This window comes from Scophthalmus maximus, chromosome 4, assembly GCF_022379125.1.
Source record: "Scophthalmus maximus strain ysfricsl-2021 chromosome 4, ASM2237912v1, whole genome shotgun sequence".
Classification (NCBI taxonomy): Eukaryota; Metazoa; Chordata; class Actinopteri; order Pleuronectiformes; family Scophthalmidae; genus Scophthalmus; species Scophthalmus maximus.
Window position 1 is genome coordinate 1,053,747 of NC_061518.1, and position 22,766 is coordinate 1,076,512.

The window sequence follows — 22,766 nt, forward strand, 5'->3', positions numbered from 1 at the left end:
ACGGGGGACGTCAGTGGCTCTGAGGGAAAGAGAGAGAGAGAGGACTGTTTATTTCTAAACAGATTGTGAAGTGAGCAGAACAATAACCCTCAGTCCTCAGTCTTTGGACATGAGACATGAGCTCAGACTCCTGCTCCTCTGAACAAAAAGTCTGACTGACTGAACAACTGTGGCTCGGGAGGAGGAGCGAGTCGCCTTCATCTTCCTCAACCTCTGTCTTAATCTTCCTCATCCTCAGTCTTCGGCCCGGTGTCACAGAAGAGAGTTCTGATTGGTTCTCTACATTCCTGCTACAGTACAACACGAAGCACAAAGTGACATGGAGCCAAGATTCATTCATTAGTTTTTCTTTACTAATCTGTTTGATAGAATTAGAAGCAAATGAAGCCACATGACTTTGGTCTGTTTGGTCGGGGGTCAGGGGTCACAGTTGGTGGACAAAGTGTTAATATTTACTGACGTGTGTTTTTAACATTCTGGTTCTGTGCTTGTTTGTTTGCAGGTACCCCAGTTCATCAGAATCGATGTCCAACCTGGAGGACGGACGTCAGGATGAGGTCAGAACCAACGACACACAGAGACATGGACCACATGTACACATATATACAGGTTAACGTGAGTGTGTGTTTGTGTGAGTGTGTACAATCAGACATATTTAGTGACAGATGTGTGTGAGATTTGGTTGAATTGATTGAATTGAAGGACTGTTGCTGGTGGACGTTTGAGCAATGTGCAAGTTTATTCTGTTAAATTGAATTTCATATCAGCAAACAAACAAACGCTGATTCTGATGTTGCTGAAAGACTCGAACAGAGGAGGACCTAAGAGGGAGGATGGAGGAGGACGGAGAAGAAGGATAGAAGAGGGTGGAGGAGGACAGAAGAGGATGGAGAAGAAGGACAGAAGAGTATGGAGGAGGACAGAGAAGGATGGAGAAAAAGGACAGAAAAGGATGGAGGAGGACAGAAGGATGGAGAAGAAGGACAGAAGGATGGAGGAGGACAGAGAAGGATTGAGGAAGACAGAAAAGGATGGAGGAAGACAGAAAAAAGGATGGAGGAAGACAGAAGGATTGAGGAGGGCAGAAGTGGATGGTGGAGAAGGATGGAGGAGGCGGGGGCGCTGCTGTCACTGTCATTTTGCTGCTGGTTGTTCTGTTGTACATCAGTGACGGTGACAGTCGAACCTGTTCCTGATGACATCATCACATGTCTCAGCTGTGTCCCGGGACACTCTCACTCATTACTGAGCTCCTTCTTATTATTCATTCATTCGTCCTCCCCAGAGACGCTCCAGTCCCCCTGTGTCCACTGAAGACCCTCTGGGGTCATAGGTCACTGACGCTGGGAGGACCAGCTGCCACTTAGCAGATACGACAACATCCGACTGAGCAGGAGCGTCAGTGTGTTTACAGCTTCACTTTAACTGTCAGTCAACAGTGGTAAAATTATAAATCCAATGAGGAAACGTCTCATCAGATAATAAATGGTCTGGATTATGAATATGAGCAGATGTTACTCACCTAGCTCAGGAGAGAGTTTGAACCTCTTTTTCTTCCTTATCTTTGTTGAAGCTAAAGTTTATTTTCTGTAGACGCGAGTGAATTTCTTCACTGAAGTTTCTCAAACAGCTGAGCTCCCGTTTCCTGCGTCCGCTTTGCTCGACCTCAGAAATTAAGGTGACGCGACCACAAGATGCAGTACTCACATGAACAGTAGGGGCAGTGTAATGTCAGGTACTCGCCGTTAACACGACGCCTCATTTATCATCTACGATTGATCTCCGCAGAAACCAACGACTAACCTCCTCCATCATCGTCGCCGTGTTTATTACTTACAGACTGTAAAACTGGGAAGTTCTATACAGGTTTGAGTTCTGCGGTGCCCTCTAGTGGAGGGCACCGCAATAACATAGTACACAGCGAGCACTTGAAAAATCACACTCAAGGGTCCTGTGAGGAAACAGAAGTCGTTGTCAACTTTGGACAAACGTTATCGTGGAGCGTTTTACTGATCTGAGACGAAGTTCGTCGTCATCCACACTAATACATTTTAGTTTTCAAACCAAGATGCCTGAAAACACATGTCACATGACCACAACAGGAAGTAGATTGTCTCACTCTACAGTTGGTTGCTCATTTACACAAAAACCTTGAGCAACGGCGAGGGAGGAACTGTTACTGACGGGAAGCGTTGGCGACGCTTTGCCTTCACTTCGCTGGTCGTCGAGGTCGTGACCGATGAGAACCAATCAGGAAGTAGAACGCGGGGTGTCATGTGCGTCGTCGTTTTACAAACGTTTTTGTAGAAGGTTGAAAAAACTCCGGAGTCGTGTGGATGCCAGGTGTAACCGTAGCAACAGGGCCGTTTAAAACTGTTCTCAGATCAGTTCTCACTGTGGTGGTGGAGGTGACGACGACCTCTGGTCTATTTAAAGACCCGATGTTCTGTTAACTGATGCCAACACCGTGTGTGTGTGTGTGTGTGTGTGTGTGTGTGTGTGTGTGTGTGTGTGTGTGTGTGTGTGTGTGTGTGTGTGTGTGTGTGTGTGTGTGTGTGTGTGTGTGTGTGTGTGTGTGTGTGTGTGTGTGTGTGTGTGTGTGTGTGTGTGTGTGTGTGTGTGTGTGTGTGTGTGTGTGTGTGTGTGTGTGTTACCAGCTGTTCTCAGAGAATCTGATCACAAGAGAGAGAGACAAACAAAGAGAGAGAGAGAGAGCGATCAGGGGGCGGAGCTGTCTGAGTCTGCAGGCTCTTATTTTGTTAAGAAGCTTCTGTGAACACATGCTGCATATTTCCTCAGAGCCGAAGCTGAACGCACTCGACTGACTGAACTCTTCTGTTTCATCTCTCCTCACTCAGTCCACTGGTTGGTTGTTTTTACTTTTTTCCCTGCGTCCTGGTCTTTGTGACTGTTGCTGCGTCAGGTTGGATTTACTTTACGTTTTGTGCTGAGCGGAGCGGGACTCGTACTCACAGTCACACAGGGTGAGTGCCTTGCTCGTTGGAGCGGCAGACGATTTAAACACACTTTAACTGGATGAACCTACGGATAGTGACTGAGGACACAAAACCTAGTGTTGTTGCATAATGTCTGACATGTTCTTTTCTTTTCTAACTGATGGTTATCAAAATGTTGCAGAAGACTTTGTTTCCCTGGTTGATGTCTGTGCAGATGCAGCAGGTTCTCAACCTGAGGCTCAGGGACCTGAACGGGGTCTTTGAAAAATCTTTAATGTGTCCTGGAATCCCTGGAATGTGTGAGGGAAAAGTGTGAAGGAGTTTTCCCAGACAGAAAATTTTGTAATGTGAGGAACTTGGACAAGAACTCTGGTGGGATGTTTCTTTTACAGCTGATTTCAGTCTGTCGTCTCAGTCCGGTGGTTTTCTGTTGAACTGGAGCAGAAACAAACTGTTGATGGAATCAGTCCAGCTTCACCAGCTGAGAGTTTCTACATGAGGCTGTTTGACCGGTTAACGTCTTAGTATGATTCTTAAATCATCCTGATATATGACTTCAACCTCATCCAGATGTTGCTGTGTGGTAGAAGTGTTTTAGTTTGTTTGTTGTCTGCTCAGTCTGATGTTAGAGCCAAGATGGAGGCAGGTTACACCCCTCTGTCCTCCTCTGTTCCCCCCCGCCCCTCCCTCACAGGGAAATAAATAAAGATGGACGAGATGAAGCCAAATCATCATGATCGCCCCCTGGTGTCTGGCTGCAGTACAGGTCATAAGGCCTTTATATACAGTCGCTGATTGTCTTTATATACAGTCAGTGATTGTCTTTATATACAGTCATTGATCGTCTTCATATACAGTCAGTGATCGTCTTTATATACAGTCAGTGATCGTCTTTATACAGTCACTGATCGTCTTTATATACAGTCGCTGATCGTATTTATACAGTCACTGATCGTCTTTATATACAGTCGCTGATCGTATTTATATACAGTCAGTGATCGTCTTTATATACAGTCAGTGATCGTCTTTATATACAGTCAGTGATCGTCTTCATATACAGTCACTGATCGTCTTTATATACAGTCACTGATCGTCTTTATATACAGTCACTGATCGTCTTTATACAGTCGCTGATCGTCTTTATATACAGTCGCTGATCGTCTTTATATACAGTCAGTGATCGTCTTTATATACAGTCAGTGATCGTCTTTATATACAGTCGCTGATCGTCTTTATATACAGTCAGTGATCGTCTTCATATACAGTCGCTGATTGTCTTCATATACAGTCAGTGATCGTCTTCATGTACAGTCCTTGATGGTCTTTATATACAGTCACTGGTCACTGATGGTCTTTATGTACAGTCCTTGATGGTCTTTATATACAGTCGCTGCTCGTCTGAATATTGAGCGACCAATCGACAGCAAGATATTAAACCGCCACAGAAGTTGCTCTAAGTCTGTTCAGTGATAATCTGATCTCCTCAAAGCTGAAGAACACACACACACACCCCCACACACCCCCACACACACACACACACACACACACACACACACACACACACACACACACACACACACACACACACACACACACACACACACACACAGTTTTGTTACTGAGGCGTTTAAAAAATGTGAGTATTTAGCCAGAGGGAGCATAGCTGCTTCAGGTGGCGGCCTGCCCGTGTGTGTGCGCCAGCGTGTGTGCGGACGTGCGCAGCTCTTACATCACTTATGAATGTTTGGGATGGTGGTTTTCTCCTTGTGTGAGAGGGAGAAAATTAATGATTTTCTGTGATGAGGGAAGAGGACACACACACACACACACACACACACACACACACACACACACACACACACACACACACAGTCGTCCTGCTGTTGGTTCAAGAAGAAAACTTCACACCAACAGAAAAACGATTATATGTAGACGTCTGATCATCACTGTCACGATGATACGACATCTTCTACAGAACATAACGGATAAAAGACTTGAGCTGCTCTCTCTTTCTCTCTCTCTCTTCCTCCCTCTCTCTCTCTCCCTCCCTCTCCCTCTCTCTCTCTAACAGGATATTAACTCCTCACGTCTCTTCCTCTTCTTTAATTTCCTCCTCAGAAAACTGTCTACCCATGATGCAATGTGTCTGCTTCCCACAGCTGTGCTTTGACTGTTCTTACTGTTCACATCTCTCTCTGACTGTATCAGTGTTTATGTTTGCAGATATGAAAACTTTTATTTTACAGAAGAGACAATGTAGAAATGATGTGCAATTAAATTTACATTTTACATAAAAAAATACATTTTCTTGATACAAGTTCTATATATTTGGTTTTATTTGAGATATTTTACCATATTTTTACACAACCAGGGGAAGTACAGACGTGTCATCCATCTTTATATACAGTCGCTGATTGTCTTTATATACAGACATAGTCCCTTGTCGTCAGATTCGTCCCCTGAAGACCATGAATTTCTTAAATTAAATTTATCACAGGTTTTAAAGTATTCAGATTTCTGTCACAGAGTTCAGGGAAGATAAAGAAGAAGTTTTTTGTGTTGGTGGTGAAGTTCGTTAACATTACAGTGTAAAGCACTAATCTGTGTCACATGTTCACAGCTTCAGTCTCTGTGAGTCTGAGAGACGTCGTCCTGGCGTCTGTCTCTGAGGTTCAGTGGACGTCTCACTTCACTGGACACTTTCACTGTGATCATCAGGGGTCTTAACAGTCGGCTGTCACTGTGCAGGAGACGCGATGTTGTTACAGTAAAGTACAGATGTAAAGAGACTTCTGGTATGATTCGCTGCTCCTGCACAGTCCTGAACACAGATCCTTCATTACGACGCCTTCACTTGTTTACACTCGGCGTGCAGGCCCCCTGTAATCACAGGTGTGACGACGATCAGGCTCCGAGACGCCACGTCCTCATTTTGAATCCGCCTCCGTCCAGACGAAATGTCACATGACCATTAACGTACACTGGTCATGTGGTCGTAAACAGGAAGTAAATCGTCTCCTCTGCAGTCGCTTGTTTAGCAACAGAAACAGCGACGATGATCGCCTTCACCGCTGGTCGTCGTGTCGTGACTGATGGGAACCAGAATCAGGAATAGAGCATGATGATGTCATTATGAAGTGAGGTAGTGATGACTGATTGGTGGATACACAGGGTAGGTATTTATTTATATGTTGTCTATTTTAATATGTTTTTTTTCTCCTGTTTAAAAAGTTTAAAATTCTCATGTAGGTAATGAAATTAATATATCTACTGTGACTCTCACAACAGCCAGGAGAGGGAGACACTGGGGCGGGGTAGACACTGAGAGGGGGAGGAGACACCGAGGGGGAGGGGCCACTGAGGGGCAGGGGCTTCACGTGTGAGAGAGAGGTTGAACTGTGAGTGAGAGCAGATTCAGACCTGACGGGACGAGAGACACACACAGGGAGACAGACAGAAAGAGACAGACGGAGGAAAATGGTTTCACACTGGAATTTTGAGCTGCTGACAACACACTGCAACCAACATGGTAGGAACACACACACACACTCTCACTCACACACACGCGCACACACACACTCTCTCACACACACACACACACACACACACACACACACACTGTAGTGTCTCTCTGACTCCAGCTTGTGGCACATGTTGCCTGTGTGTGTGTGTTGAAGGTTTGTTGTTGTGGGGGAGGGGACAGTGGGGGTGTAGGGTTTCCACCAGTGTGTGTATTCTTAAAACATTTGGTGTGTGTGTGTGTGTGTGTGTGTGTGCGTGTGCGCGCGCGCGCGCACACACACACACACACACACGAGGTCTGGTTCCATCTCCTCCCCCTCAGTCAGCTGACTGATGATCTGGGTTTGGACTGACGGTTACCTGACAGGTACCTGACAGGTACACCGTGTGTATTCGTCACTGTTTGATGATGTCATCAGCGACGTGCTCGGTGTGTGTGTGAGTCTTTATCGTCCCAAATAAAACAAACGAGAACAGAGTGTGTCAGTGTGTCCCACGGCGCCTAATGTAGTTTGCCTCTCTGCTGCGTGTCAATCGGTTCATCATGTAAAGTTCTGTCTGGTTCAGATCAGTAGATGAACTGACGTAACCCGAGCGACAAACTGTCTCTGTCTGTAAACTGTCTTTACCTTCGTCTCTCCGACAGTCAGAGCGTCACAGATGTGTGTGCGTGAAAATCTAACTGTTTGCTGCTGTGCTTTCCCATGAGGCCTTGCAGCAGCCCTCGTTGTCGTGACAGCAGCGTCCATAACAATTGTTGTTGTATCGGTTAGCATCATAAACGTGAAGAAAGCGAGGCTTTTCATGTCTTAACTTCTTGTTTGTTTTCATATATTATGATGATTCATGAACTGTGTGAATTTTTCTTTCCTACTCTCACATGCACACACACACACACACACACACACACACACACACACACACACACACACACACACACACACACACACCCGCGCTGATCAAACTGAGTCTCTGAACGTGTCCTGGTGTTGATGATCGCCGATCCGTGTCATGTGACCGCTGCTATTGATCGACTTTATTGAAGGTGACCTTGTCTGTGACCTAAAAACCCGTCACTGTGATTGGACGATTGATCTCCGCTTGTCGACCTAAACCTCAGTTTTAGTCACGCGAACAGGTTGTGCTAAGCTTGTGTGTTTTTACTTCCTGTTTCCTGAACGTCACTTCACGACACCTCGTATTGATCTTCAGGAGGCTGCAGGTAATATGCCAACTGTTGATCAATTAATCAATTAGTTGATTGTTTTTGTAAAATAATTTCCTACAGCCCGGTGATGAAAACCTGGAAATGGTTTCCAGTTCCAGTGTCGATTGATTGACTGAATGATTGATTGATTGATTGATTGATTGATCGATCGCTCCGGTCCAGGATGTTTCTCTTCAGACTCAGTGAAAACAGAAGCTGACTCAGCAGCAGCTCTGACTCGTACACGATCACATTCCTGGTACGTTTGTTGTTTTCAATGAGGTGTTTGTCGTGTTTACCTGGTTGCCTTCGTTACCTCCGCCTGTTGTGGAAAAAAAAAAAAGACGTCTGATGACTTCCTGTTCTCAGAGTCCAAACGTGCCCGCCAACGATGCTCCAGACCTCCGTCAGCCTCCTGCTGGTTTGAAACATTGAGCAATGCATTAAAAACTCAAAAATATCCTGCAACAGAAGAAACATTATAGTAATATTATGTTTTAGTATTATTCTACAGTTAATTCTTCATCAGTTTTGATCATAATGACCAGATTTTCAGTCGTTTTAAGATTTTTTAACCCTTTAAATGTTCCGGGGGGGAACTTGAACTGTGTGTGATGAGTTGAGAGGAGACGTGTTCAGACTCCGCTGAGTCGTCCGGACACGTCAAGGGGCTGCTGGGTAAAGAGGGGGGGGGGGGGGTCGTGAAGAGGAATGTTCAGGTAATGGACTCGTACTGATGGATGGAGTCTCTGATGAGAGACTGAGTTTGTCTCCACAAACAAATGTTTTTTTTAAACTGTGAAACTTTTTTTTTTTCTGGAAAAATACTGACGACCTAACAATCATCCATCAAACAGTTTTAATTTATTACCACAACTGACGACACTTTTTCACCATCGTTTTCTACATAGATGGATTTTGAAGTATCGCATTTAGAAAAAGTCGATATAAACGGCAAAATTTGAAGAAGAAAATATTCGCAACAAAGTTCATACGCTCGCTCAAGGTGGTTTTGCTTTTTGTGAAAAAGAGTGAATGCGAATTGTTTGCGAGATGGAAACAAGTTTGCCGAATAAGTTCTGATGTAGTTAACGTTCAGCTCCCGACTGATCAGCTGTTGGTAGCGGTCGTGTTGTCCTATGATAAGTTGCTCAGTTGAAAAGTAACTCTGCAGACGTCTCTCCATGTTTCCTCTACATTGCAACTTAAGAAAACATGCAAATGGACAAAACACAAGCAACTTAAGAAAACATCTTCATCAATTTGACCATACATGCACTGCTTTTAGAAAACGCGCTGCAAATAGACCGCCACTAAATAGAAGTGTTTCCAGAGGACACTTAAAAGTGATGCACACGACTGGACACGCTTGTTGTTGCCACAGAGTTTGGACTCGCAGCGCTATTAAGGTTCTCTTTCCGTCAGTGGTGTTGGAAAATGAGATAAAAAGTAAGTGATTTAGATTTAAAAAAAAAAAAAAAAAAAAGCGGCAACAAGTGTGTCCAGATGTGTGCATCATTTTTAAGTGTCCTCTGGAAACACTTCAGTTTCTTCGCGGTCTATTTGCAGAGCGTTTTCTAAATGCTGCGCATGTGTTGTCAAACCGAGGGACATGTTTTCTTAAGTTGCAGCGCTGTGAGTTCTCGGGGCCTCCATAGTTTCCCACCGTCCAATGAGATCACTGATCTCTAAGCAGTCAGATTGTAGATTATTTGGGTCGTGGACTTGTGACTGGAGGAGGTTGATAAAACCTGGAGCAGATGGTTTTTACAGTGATCAGATCTGAGGAGCAGCAGCACACACGAGGTCTGTGTCTCACATTAACACACTGACCCACTCGGCACCGCGTCAGGTCCTGATGGAAGATGTTTTCACGTCGCCTCCCGGGTCAGATGTCAGAGGAAGAGGCTGCAGGACGCAACTCGTCGGGATTCCTCTGACAACAGGCGTCTTTCTCTCAGGACCTGTCAGAGACAGGAAGTGTCCATTGTCCCTGGTGTCGAGTGCTGTGTTGACGGGACGGGACGGTCCCACGGAGTCCTGGTCTGAGACGCTCGGCAGCACAAAGAGACACTGTGTGTCATTCGTCTTTAATACACTTTCATCCTGCTGCTCCGGTCGACCTGAAACATGAAGCCTCCACGCACGCACGCACGCACGCACGTACGTCTGTGAAAACTGTCCAACGTCTGAATGTAACAGCCGTTAAAAGAAGATTCCCCCCGGACCATCAAAGACTCCCTGACCCACTTGTCTGTGAACTGAACACTCTCAGCAGGGACACAGTTTAAATTTACAACCGGTCATTCATCTGCACGTGTGCAGCATTTATTTAACTTTATTTAAATAGAAATAACTGACACACTGGCGCGCTAATCTAATCTGCTCCGCCTCAAGGTCGTCGCTCTGCAGCCGCCGAGCTCTGGACGTCTTTGTCCTCCTGTCACGGTGACGTAATTGGGTCTTGATGTTTTGTTTATTCTGTTAAAAAAAAAAAAGTTTACATATTTCATTATCGACCAGCAGATGAATCAGTCAGACTCTATCAAAGCGTGAATGTGGACATGCGACCACAGAGCAGCTGTCAGGACTCATTAAATCAGCATTAAAGGGACAGTGAGTGATTTTGGAGAAAGCTTGTTTGTCTCTTTGTTGTTGTTGTTGTGATTTTCCTGCTCTGACCGGGCCGCGACCCCTGTGCCAAAAGCCCTGTGCCTTCCGCCAGCACGTCTCTTAAAGCCACAATGTGTGATATTTACATAAATTGAATATATTGTCCATAACTCTGTGTTCATAGAAGAGTTAAATATAGTTCCATGAGGTGGACCCGACCTCCGTGTGAGTCTCTATGTTTCTACGTCCTGTTGAATACGGTTGTTGAACTAAACGGTCCAGAATACGTCGTGTTCACGTTGAATTTTCTGACGCTGCCGGAAACTGGAAATGGAATCGTCGGTGCGCCACCATCAAGTGTCCCCTGTCGGTCGCTCAGTTGGTTGCGGTTTGCAACTTTACCATCAGATGCCGTCAGCAAATTACAAAAATCACACACTGGGGCGTTAATGTTTCGACACGTGATGTTTACAAAGTGCAGAAACAGACGGAGGCCCTGAAGGTTTCACTTCCTCTCGGGCTCCGAAGCAGGAGCAGTTAATGACGCTGGATGTGTTCACACGTGTCGGCATGTGTAACATTCCTGTATCTGTGGAAACATCTCGTCCTGGTACCTCGTCTCTCCTCCTCCTCCTCCTCCCTCCTCGTGTTCCACGCTGCGATCGCTCGTCTGCTGCTCTTCTTCGTTCAGAATCACTTCATTCATGAGAGAAATACGATCAGACGCACGATCCAGACGAGCTGCAGCTGGTCACAGTGACACAAACACATGTGAGAGAGAGTAGATGGAGGATCTACAGGAAGTAGAGTCTGTAACAGAATGAGAGACAAGAGACTGCTTTGATCCAATCAGCTGTCCTCGGGGTCAGTCAGTTTAATTTCCTCCTCTCAGTGAAACATGATCCGTCAGCAGCGACGCTTCTCTCCTCGCGTCTATTGCTGTTTCTACTATTGGTGATGTGTATCACTGGGAGGCAGTGGTGATGTGATGATCACAGTTCCACTGTAAAAGTCAGAGACTCCAGATGTGTGTGTGTGTGTGTTGGACTCTTCAACATCTGGATGGACTCAGACTCCTGGATCCCGGATCAGTAGCGTGACGTTACAGACGACAGCTGGTCTCTTCTGTCACCGTGTCAAAGGTCCTGTCTCCTGTGGTTTCCCGCCGTCTTTAGAGGCTCCTCCCCCTCCTACTCCTCCACGCCGTGTCATCGTGATTGGTTACTCCACAGGTCGTGACCTGTGTGCTTTTGGAAACCGTGACACCCGTCTTTACAGAACCAGAGTTAGAGAGCTGGTTAATCAGATTGCACACACGCACGCACGCACACACACACACACACACACACACACACACACAGGTTTTGACTGTGACACTGATTTGCTCCACAACCAGCGACACTTCATTCACTTTATTCACCGTCTGATGGAAGAAGTGAATGAATCATGGTCCTCCAGGGAGAGGGAGGGAGAGAGAGAGAGGGATACGGAGAGAGGGAGGGAGAGAGCGAGGGAGAGAGAGAGAGGGAGGGAGAGAGCGAGGGACAGGGGTCACCACTCAGTGCTCGTTAAAGTGATCGTGATCAGTTTATGTTAAATGCTCCATCTGGATGATTGGACACTCGCCTTTCATCTGACACCACAGATTTAACACACACATTAATACACAAAGAACATCAGACGTCCACCAACAACAAACAGTCCCTCAATCAAATCAGTCAGCACAGAATCAAGTTTTCATCTAGATCCATGAATTATTCTCTGTGGAATCAATGCTAAAGAAAGAGATTAAAACATTCCTGGCTCCGCCCCTTTGTCCAGATCCACACCAGCATTTCATGGATTCTTTCTTGATCCATGTTCTGACAGACAGAGACACAGACAGAGACACAGAAAGACAGACCTTCCTCCTTGTTGGAGACAATAACACAACTCACTGTCGTATTTTAAAACAGATTTGAACTGAATCCTCGTTGTTAATCATGTTGACTCGGATTAAATTGTGAATGTTATCTGCATTTGTTTTCCCATCGGTAAACACAAACACTAAAGCTGCGTTCACACTTGTGAGAGTGGATCATTTATATTTACCGCGAGAGTAATGTGAACACCAGTGACACAGGAGGATCTCAATGCTGATTTATTTTCGCGACGTCGCGTCACGCAGGTTCAAATATTTCAACTCGAAAATCGCATCGCACAGTGCGACTAGACGCAAATCCCACGTCATCTTCGTCTTTGCATCGACTTTGTGTCTCATCTCATCGCACTAAAAAATTGTGTCGCGTTTGTTGTGAACGCATCATAACACTGATTATGTCTGCGATAAATCAGTCTGACACTAATCAACTGTTGTTTTAAATTCCTGGATTCTGTAACGATCACGTTCATATTTTATTCCTGATAGGATCAGACATTAGTGTTGACTAAATACTACAGTAAAGTGTGAAGAAGCTCTGCGGTTGGATGTTTTATGGTGAAATGCACCCTGGGAGTTGTAGTCCTTCAGGTTGTGTGTGTGACTGAAGCAGCTTGAACATGATTTTCATTTCACTGATTGACGTGTAGTTCAGGTTCGTCCTGTTTGTCCTGTTCACTACAGAACAGCAACAAGCTGAGTCCGTGTTATTAAATGAGTTCACACCAAACAACAGATTGAACTTTTTCTGTACAGTTCATCACACTGCCCATGTGATGACCTCTGACCTCCCGATAATCAGCGGTTTGTGTTGTCGATGATCGTCTGTGTTTGTGCTCTGATGTGAGTCCGATGTGAGTCCGAGTGTTTCATCACTGAACCCTGGAGGATAATCGTGTTATTCATCTGGACCTGGGGTGGGTGGCCTCGCTCCCTCCCCCATGGGAACCGCACTCTGCCTGCTTTCATGTGCCTCCTCACCCTCCTCACCTCCTCACCCTCCTCTTCAACCTGCCTCACCCTCTCAGAGCCGGACTGAGCTGCAGTCTTAATACTGTAATCCTCAAACTGTTGTGTATGAGCACTTGTTATTCACCGACATGAAAGATATGAATAATGATGATGAAGGGTGTGTGTGCAAGCAAACAACAATAATAATCACATAGTAACTGTTAGCAACTAGCAGCCGTTAGCCTCGGTCCTCGTGTTATATGAGCTACATTATAATACAGGACGACACTTTATGCACATTGATCTTGCCCCGAGTTTCCGATTTGGAATCCTGACCTGAACGACCGTTCCATCGCACTTTCCCCGAGTCGCGGCCATCTTTATTCTGTTCTTCTTCTTTTTCTTCTGTCTCTTTTTTTTTGGACCGTTGATATGAAGGCAAGGACACCGGAGAGACGCTGTCGTCCAATCAGCTGTGGACCTGTAGAAGGAAACTTCGGGCTTCGTCTGAGGCGTATCAGACAAATAACTTTGTCATTTTTTAAATTCAAAGCCTGGTTTTGATCCGTCATGTTTGTCTTCTGATCTTGATCACAAGAATGAGTTTGTTCACCTGGTTGTTAACATGTAATGAATTATTGTAAGGAGAATTAGTTTCACACACAACTCTGTCAGGATAAACATGTAGACCATGGATACAAATATATATAACGTGTCTGTGGTTGCTTCATCTCTGAACAGTTTGAACCCACAATGTGACGAGTGTGTCAGCGCAGCAGCCCCTCCCTCCCCCTCTCAGCCCTGTCATCTGATATCCTGCTGCTAATCTTGGCCTCAGAGTTTCACTTGACTGCCAGTTGTCGTGTGAATTCTGACTCGCATCCAGAATATTCATCTAGAGAGAGTGAGACAGAGAGAGAGAGAGTCAATCTTGTATAAACATGAACATGCAAAAATATCTCAGATTCAGGCCGGTGACGTCATGTGGAGCCAGAGTCTGTGCAGTAGTGATCATGGAGTGGGGTCCTGGTATCGAGGTCGCGTCCACACACACGCTCTCGACCAATCACGAGTCGGTTTCAGTTGTCAATCATGACGTCTCAGCTCCGTTTTTATATCATCAAATCATTAATGAAATGCGAAACAAAAGACCTTTGACCTTCAGTAGAATCACACTGGTTCACGTTGGTCATTGACAACAGGTCACTGATGAAGACCAAGAGATGCTGTGAAGAAAGTTTAACCTTTCCTCTGATGTCAATGGAATCATCACAGCCTGTTGACCTCTGCCCTTTGGAAATCTGACGTTAAATAAAAGATGACGTCACATGTCGGTGGGTCTTCACACTGTTGTGTTTAGTAGAAGCTCAGAGTGTCTGAAGTGCAACGACCATCAGTGACGATAAGGAGAACATGAAGTGGTGATGTGAATTGTTTATTGCTTGATTATTGACAACATTTCATCGTCCAAACCAACAATCGGTCCAAAGTGGTAAAGTGATTTTTTGTCACAGTGTCAGATGAAGGTTTGATGGTGAACATAATGAAGCAGCAGAGACGAGTTTGTTCACACCACTCCTTCACTCACACACACACACACACACACACACACACACACACACACACACACACACACACACACACACACACACACACACACAGCTCAGTCTGGAGCCAGTTATTTTTACCTGACCCGTCTCCCTGTCAGTGGATCCAGTTACAGCCCTGATCTGCCTGCGGGGCCGCCCAGCCACTCCTGATGGGTCTGCCAGGCGCGCCCTTGGCGGTCGGCCCTGAAGTGCTGAACGTGTTTCTGGCTCCGCAGAACAAACACGTGTTGATAAGAGGCGTGTTGTTGGCTGAGGAGGGTCCAGTGTGACGGCGAGCAGGCGCCGCACAGAGCCGCTGAGTCAACCGGACGTCCAACCAGTACTCAACCCTGAAACACAGGACGTGTTCCAGTGTCTCTTGTCTTTGTCTGAGAGGAATGTGATGCAGGGGTGTGGTGTCGCCATAGCAACAGCAGCTGGATGTGTGTAAACACAGACTCACACATGTACTTTGATAGGTCAGAGTGAACAGGTGTTCTTGTTATTGAGGACGGTCAAGAACCACAACTGACTCCAGTCTGTCGGTGTCTGTCACAGTCTGTAGGAGACTGACTGTGTCAGTAGGAGTCTGACGGTGTCTGTAGTAGACTGACTGTGTCTGTAGGAGTCTTTACTGTAGGTGTCTGTAGACGTCTGTTAGTGTCTGTAGGTGTCTGTCGGAGTGTGATAGTGTCTCTAGGAGTCTGTAGGCGTCTGTAGCAGTCTGACCCCGGTCTGTCTCTGTCCCCACCCTCTCAGGACTCTGAGTCTTTGGACCGGAGCATCCAGAAGTCTCTGTGTGACCTCTACCCCCCGTTCCAGGACACGTCCCCCACCGTCCTGTGTCAGGTGATCAGTGTGGTGGACGGCTGCTACAGAGGAGACGCTCTCCACTTCCTGTTCCACTTCCTGCTGCCGGCCAAGCACCTGCTGCAGACGCTGCAGCAACATGCCTGTGTGAGTACAACGCTACTGACCTGTCTGTAGCTGTAGAGACGATACAACTGACCGTCTGTAGCTGTAGAGATGATACAACTGACCGTCTGTAGCTGTAGATCTGATACAACTGACCTGTCAGTAGCTGTAGAGACAACGCTACTGACTTGTCTGTAGCTGTAGAAACAACGCTACTGACTTGTCTGTAGCTGTAGAGACAATACAACTGACCGTCTGTAGCTGTAGAGACAACGCTACTGACCTGTCTGTAGCTGTAGAGATGATACAACTGACCTGTCTGTAGCTGTAGTTGTGTGATGACAGAGAGCAGATCAGTAGTTCATCACTGTGTCTGTGAGTCAGGACGTCACAGATCAACTGACTCATGACTCTCTCTCTGTGTGGGCGTGTCTCTTCCTGCCTGTTGAACACCACACGGGATTGGCTGATGTGTCATGTTTGGTTAAGGTGACTCGTGGGATCGTCACTCACCTGCCTCTGCACAGACGACACACACACACACACACACACACACACACACACACACACACTGTATCATTGGTTTCATCATCAGCATGTCAGAGGAATAAATCAGATCTTGTCAGATTATAGATGATTTAGACTCAGAGAAAATGATTCATTCAGATATAAAATTACAAATTTCAGACGAGACCTGAAGACAAACTATTGTTTCTCTCAGTACAATTTACACAAAATGTGCCTCATAAAAAACTCAATAATAATCAAAAACTCCTCTCCTCTCATCCTCCTCCTCCTGTCTCTCCTCCTGTCTCTCCTCCTGTCTCTCTTCTTGTCTCTCCTCATCTCCTCTCCTCAGTTGCAGTACAGTGGTGTGTTGTTTCGTCATGAAGGCTGGCCTCTGTGCGTCCAGGAGAAGGTAGTCGTTCAGCTCTGTCCTCTGGACCAGCGTCTGCTGCGTCCAGGAGACTTCTACCTGCTGGTGTCTCCTCCTGCTACTCCCCCTCCTCCCCTTCGAACGCACAGTGCCTCCTGCAGGAGCGGCTCCGGCTCCTCCCCCCGCCTGCTCCTGTGCAGTGTGTCGGCCGGCAGCCATCATGTGGAGCAGCAGGAGGTGTCGGAGTTAGCCCTGTGCTCCCTCTTCAGCATGGCCTGGCTAGACTCCGTCAACAGGGAGAGGGAGCAGCGAGGAGCGTCCAGGCTGGAGCGCTGCCTCCTCTCCGCCAGCGGGGACGTCTTCAGGGTTCCCTGGGAGGACCTGGTTTACCCACAGTTCCTCAGCCGGTCCCGGGCTGTCCTCTTGGAGGACAAGGAGTCCTCCGCGAAGGACGGAGATATGTTGATCAGCGCATCATATGACCCGTGTGGAGATACTAACTCCTCGAGACAGGGGGAGGTAAACCCCTGCCCACCTAAAACCAACCAATTGGCGGCGAGCAGCGAGGCCGAGGACTCGGAGGGGGAGTACGTGGAACTGACGGAGCTGCCGCTGCCGCCACTGCTGCCTCGCTTCTCCCCACAGAAGGGCTCCTTGACCCAGTCCATCAGTCTGCAGCTCCGAGGCAGGAGCAGCACAAACATCTCCCCACACACACCTCACAACACACTCACACCTCACGACACACACATTGCTCACATCACGCTCACACCAAACAACACACTCACACCTCATGGCACCCACACACCTCACTACACTCATGCACCCCTCAACACACATGCACATTCTGCCGTAAGCACACAAACACCAGACAACACACGCACACCAAACACACACACACCTCACAACACACAGATACCTCACAACACTCACACACACTCCTCTGTCAGTTCTCACACTGGACTTTGTTCCAAACTCATCGAGGAGAACTTCACCCAGGACCCCCGTGGACCTGCCGTCCTCACCCCCACCTCCTCCTCTGCTCCTCCTCCTTCTGTCATGGTAACATCCAGCAGTTGGTCGGAGCAGCGGATGTCACAGGAGCGAACAGAAGGTACTGATACTGAACCTGGAAACTGCAAAGGACAGAGGGAGGAAGAGGAGGTGGAGGAGCTGAAACAGGAGGAGCGAGGGAAAGAGGATGAGACGGAGGAAAGCAAAGAAGCGGGAGAGTTGATAGAGAGGAAGGAAAGGAAGCATGAAGTGTTGGTGTCAGTTGACGAGGCTGTAGAGGAAGAGGAGGAGACGCACACTGGTGAGGAGAGAGGAGACGGGAGAGAGGAGGTGGAAGATGAAAGTGAAGAGACAGAGTGGGAGGAAGTGTTGGATGGGGAGGGAGACGATGAGTCAGAGGAGGTGGAGCTTCAAGAGGAGGTTCAGGTTATAGTTGTGCAGCACAGAGAAGAAAGAAGAGAGGAGCGAGTGATGAGAGGAGGAGGAAGAAAAGAGAAAGATGAAGAAGAAAGAGAAAGTCAAGGAACGCACATCAATGAAGCTGATTCATATGTGAACTCATACCCTGAGGACTCATATTCTGAAGACATAAATCACACACACTGTGAGGACTCTTACACTGAAAATAACACACTACACTCAAACTTAGAGGACTCTTATTCAGAAAAAATCTCACTACAAACACAGTTGGAGGACTCTTATTCTGAAAACAACACACAAAGAACTCACCATGAGGAGTCTTATTCTGAAAACATGAATCACACACTCTCTGAAGATTCCAACACAGTAAACACACACTTAGAGGACACTTGTTCTGAAAACACACAGATAACCCACTCTGAGGACTCTTATTCTAAAAAACCTACACTACAAACACACCCTGAGGATGCTTATTCTGAAAACATAAATCACACACAGTGTGTAGAGTCCAACACAGTACACACACACCCCAGGGACGCTTACTCTGAAAACACTTCACTACAAACACACTCTGAGGACTCTTATTCTGAAAACAACACACAAATAAAACATCCTGAGGACTCACACTCTGAAGAGTCCAATTCAGTAAACACACACCCTGAGGACTCTTATTCTGAAAAACCTACAATACAAACACACCCTGAGGACTCTTATTCTGAAAACTCTACACTACAAATACATCCTGAGGACTCTAACTCTGAAAACATAAATCACACACACTCGAAAGAGTCCAACACAGTAAACACACACTCAGAGGACTCTTATTCTGAAAATACTTCACTACAAACACACTCTAATGACTCTTATTCTGAAAAAACGTCACTAAAAACACACCCTAAGGACTCTTATTCTGAAAACACTACACTACAAACACACTCTAAGGACTCTTATTCTGAAAAAACGTCACTAAAAACAAACCCTAAGGACTCTTATTCTGAAAACACTACACTACAAACACATTCTGAGGTCTCTTATTCTGAAAACATAAATCACACACACACGGAAGAGTCCAACACAGTACACACACACTCAGAGGACTCTTATTCTGAAAACACCACATTACAAATCCACCCTGAGGACTCTTATTCTGAAAATACTGCACTACAAACACACACTGAGGACTCTTATTCTGAAAACAACACACAAATAAAACATCCTGAGGACTCACACTCCGAAGAGTCTAACACAATACACAAACACTCTGAGGACTCTTATTCTGAAAAACCTACACTACAAACACACCCTGAAGACTCTTATACTGAAAACATTAAACCACCAACCCGCTGTGAGGAGTCTGAAGAGTCCATCGCACCAGAGAAGGATTCAGAACCTGAGGAGTGTGACCATGGAGACGAGGAAGAGGAGGAGCAGGTTGGTGGAGGAGGAAGAAGAACTGAAGATCTTCAGACTGAAGGTACAAACATTTTTCTCCTCCTCACTTTCATTCTTCAAACCACCAGACTCTGTCTTCATTCATCACCTCCTCCTCCTCCTCCTCTGATTGGCTGAATTACTCCTCCCTTTCTTCTCCCTCCTCCTCCTGCACCAGTAAACTGACACTCACCTGTGGTAACACTCACCTGTGTGTATGAAAGACAAAACTGAGACGTGTGTGTGTGTGTGTGTGTGTGTGTGTGTGTGTGTGTGTGTGTGTGTGTGTTCCTCCTCCTCAGGTCTCAGCAGTGATCTGTCTCCTGTCCAGTCACAATTCTGTCAGTCAGCTGGTTCCAGTCCAACAGAATCGGAAAAAACGTCTCTGTGTCCAAAGCAGACCGGTCCAGCTGTGGACACAGTCCCACACCTGTCGTCCCCGGCGACCACGTCGTCCCCGTCCAGCTCCTACAGGGAGCTCCTGCGCTCTGGAGCTCTCTGTGTGCCGGGTGAGACAAACACAGTGAACCAGAACTGAGTTTAATTTTAAGAAGCTGCAGCTGATACATGAACATGAACCCAATGAGTTTTATGTCCTTACTATATTAAAATCGACTGTAATTAGAAGTTTTGAGACTTGCAAGTTTGAGGATGATGGGACAATGTATGTTTGAGATAACAACTTCCTGTTTGATGGTGTGACATTGTGTTCGCTACAGCAACGGCGTTTGTCAAAGAGTAAAACCCATCAGGAGTCTTAAGATTAAACTGACGGAATTGGAAGTTGATCCGATCAAATTTTCCAGGACTAGTTAGTCAAAGTATGTCGCCTGTAAATGACGAAAAAAATCCTTAAAATTGCACACGGAATTCCGTCACGTGACCATTCAGGTAAAAATAAGAGTTTTTAAAAATTATTCTTTGCATGCTCCTTGTGCATATCATGTTTTCAAAATTGCAGGTGAAACGCGTGGCGGGGGCTAATTCGTTAAATTTTTCTAGGGGGCGCCCTTAAGTCATTTGGCCACACCCCCATGTTCAATGACCACATCAGATAGTAGTTTGAGCCGGTCTTGATGCATGTGCAAAGTCTCGTGAGTTTTCGACTTCCATGACAATGATGTTAATGATGTCAGTGAAGCTGTGACTCATCACAGCTCTGTACGTTTGAGTCAGCGTCTCCTCTGCGTCTCCGTCAGGAACCAGAGACCGAAGTGGACGAGCTCTTCTCACCGTCTCCACCTGGAACTCCGTGTGGTCCAACCCCAACTGTGACCAGTCCGAGCTGCTCTGCCTGCTGCTCTACTATACCTCCACTCTCAGGTATGGTACCTCGCCCTGTTTCTTGCCCGCTCTGCCTCATTGTGTCATTGTAACGTTTCCCCTTATGATGTAATTTCCTTATGTGGAAGCAGGAAGGAGGTGCGAGCGCTCGGGCTGACTGTGCTGGTGGACGCCCGCAGAGCGTCTCCTTTCACCGCCCTGTTCCCGGCCCTCCGGTCCCTGCAGGTGAGTCTGTCGCCAGCAGAGGGCGTCGCTCCTTCAAACGGGAACAGATTAAAAGTCTGATTCAAAAAATGATTTCCTACCAAACAACATTTACTTTGACTGATCTGTCTGTGTCGTGTTGTTGTGTTGTGCAGGAGAACATACCTGGCTCCATCCACACTGTGTTACTGCTGGTCAACAGAGACTCCTCCTCCTCGTCCTCTCTGCGTGTGGACAGCACCGCGGTCCCACAGGTAACTGACACCTTTACTCAGTCACACAGGAATCCTAATTACTACAACTCCCATGATCTCACACGGCTTCACCAAACTCCATCTGTAGTCACGTTCTAATAGAGACGCCCCCTAGTGGCAGACAGTGACTCTACTTTACCTTCTGACCTGTTTGTGTGTGTGTCTGTGTGTGTGTGTGTGTGTGTGTGTGTGTGTGTGTGTGTGTGTGTGTGTGTGTGTGTGTGTGTGTGTGTGTGTGTGTGTGTGTGTGTGTGTGTGTGTGTGTGTGTGTGTGTGTGTGTGTGTGTGTGTGTGTGCGTTGTGCAGGTGGTGTTGACCTCAGTGAAGTCTCTTCAGAAACACGTGGAGCTGCAGCAGCTTCCCACAGAGTTCGGGGGCTCGTTCAGCTTCAGTCAGAGCAGCTGGCTCTGCTTCAGATCGGTCAGTATACCGCTACACACTCCCGCAGCTGATTGGCTCGTCGGCTGATCAGCTGATCCATGTGACACTTTTCTTTACCATGTCCTTCAGAGAGTGGAGCAGCTGACCAGTCAGTGTGAAGACGTCATCAACCTGCTGCAGAAAAGCATCAATATCCTGCAGGACACGCCTCTACCTGCTTCTGCCCAGGTAACACACAAACAGACAGACACACACAAACACACTCTCCATAACCTGATTTGACCCCACCCTCTCTCTCTCTCTCCCAGGATGCCGAGCTGCTGCTGTGCCGCTACAAGGCCCTGATGCGTAGCGTCCTCGAAGACCGCCGACTGGTCCAGTGGCAGCAGGAGGGCGGGGCCTCTCTGTTGCGGCTCCGTCGAGAGGATAGCGGCGTCGGCGCAGCAGAGGGGTGCCGGGCGGCGGTGGAGACCGTATCGTCTCTGTACGACCGGGTGGACGAGCTGCTCCACCGCCTCGTGACGCTGTCCAACGCCAGGACACGGGAGCTGAGCTTCATCTTGGACTTCAGCGGTCTGGAGCGGGAGTTCACCGAGGTCAGTCCGAAACACAAAACACAGGTTATCACGTCACGCTTTTACAGTCAAGCTCTGTGGAAACAAAGATTGTGTCCTGACGAGATGCGTGACTCTGTCTTCGTGTTACCTGACCGTTACTTGTGTGATGCGTTCAGGTGAGCTCCTGGCTGCGGGTGGAGGGAGAGCCTCGTCTGAAGAGTCTGAGTGAACCTGAAGATACTCTGGAGCTGCTCAAGAAGAAACAGCTGGACTACAAGGACTTCTACACGGCCGCACATGTACGACACACACACAAACAGACACACAGTTACAGTGCTGTTATCTGTTTAGAGGAGTCGTCAATGACCTTCGTCATCTCTCTGCAGAATCACTGTAAACGAGGCGAGGCGCTGTTGGGTCGTCTTGAGCGCCGGGGCGATATGTCTTCAGCTGACCTCCACAGCTACGAGGTCAAAGTTCACTCCTTCTGGGCTCGGCTTCAGGATTTCTCTCAACGGGTCAACGCCACCGGCCGGAATATTGACCGTGCCGCGCGACTCTACGGATTCTTAGACCAGGTACCAGACGTCAGGTTGTCGGACAGAAAACATTGAACACACTAAATCAATAGACTGTATATAAAGACGATCGGCGATTGAATATATATCTTGT

At 47.0% G+C, this 22,766-nt stretch overlaps 1 protein-coding gene across 7 annotated transcripts in view; it reads left to right on the plus strand.

Annotated features, from left to right (window-relative positions):
* Window positions 1-22,766, plus strand: part of plekhg4 (pleckstrin homology domain containing, family G (with RhoGef domain) member 4) — a 38,250-nt gene that overhangs the window by 5,737 nt on the left and 9,747 nt on the right. For 3 of the 7 annotated variants that reach the window (XM_035627720.2, XM_035627719.2, XM_035627716.2), the window contains 12 exons: window positions 503-557; window positions 15,517-15,714; window positions 16,532-19,457; window positions 19,717-19,923; window positions 20,614-20,737; window positions 20,830-20,923; window positions 21,058-21,156; window positions 21,463-21,576; window positions 21,667-21,765; window positions 21,846-22,133; window positions 22,271-22,393; window positions 22,481-22,672. In XM_035627720.2, the coding sequence (XP_035483613.2) occupies window positions 525-557; window positions 15,517-15,714; window positions 16,532-19,457; window positions 19,717-19,923; window positions 20,614-20,737; window positions 20,830-20,923; window positions 21,058-21,156; window positions 21,463-21,576; window positions 21,667-21,765; window positions 21,846-22,133; window positions 22,271-22,393; window positions 22,481-22,672 (4,497 nt within the window). In that variant the 5' untranslated portion in view covers window positions 503-524. Of the gene's footprint in view, window positions 1-502; window positions 610-6,353; window positions 6,487-15,516; window positions 15,715-16,531; window positions 19,458-19,716; window positions 19,924-20,613; window positions 20,738-20,829; window positions 20,924-21,057; window positions 21,157-21,462; window positions 21,577-21,666; window positions 21,766-21,845; window positions 22,134-22,270; window positions 22,394-22,480; window positions 22,673-22,766 lie in introns of those variants that run through there. The other 4 variants (XM_035627718.2, XM_035627717.2, XM_035627722.2 and 1 more) reach the window with 3 other exon arrangements.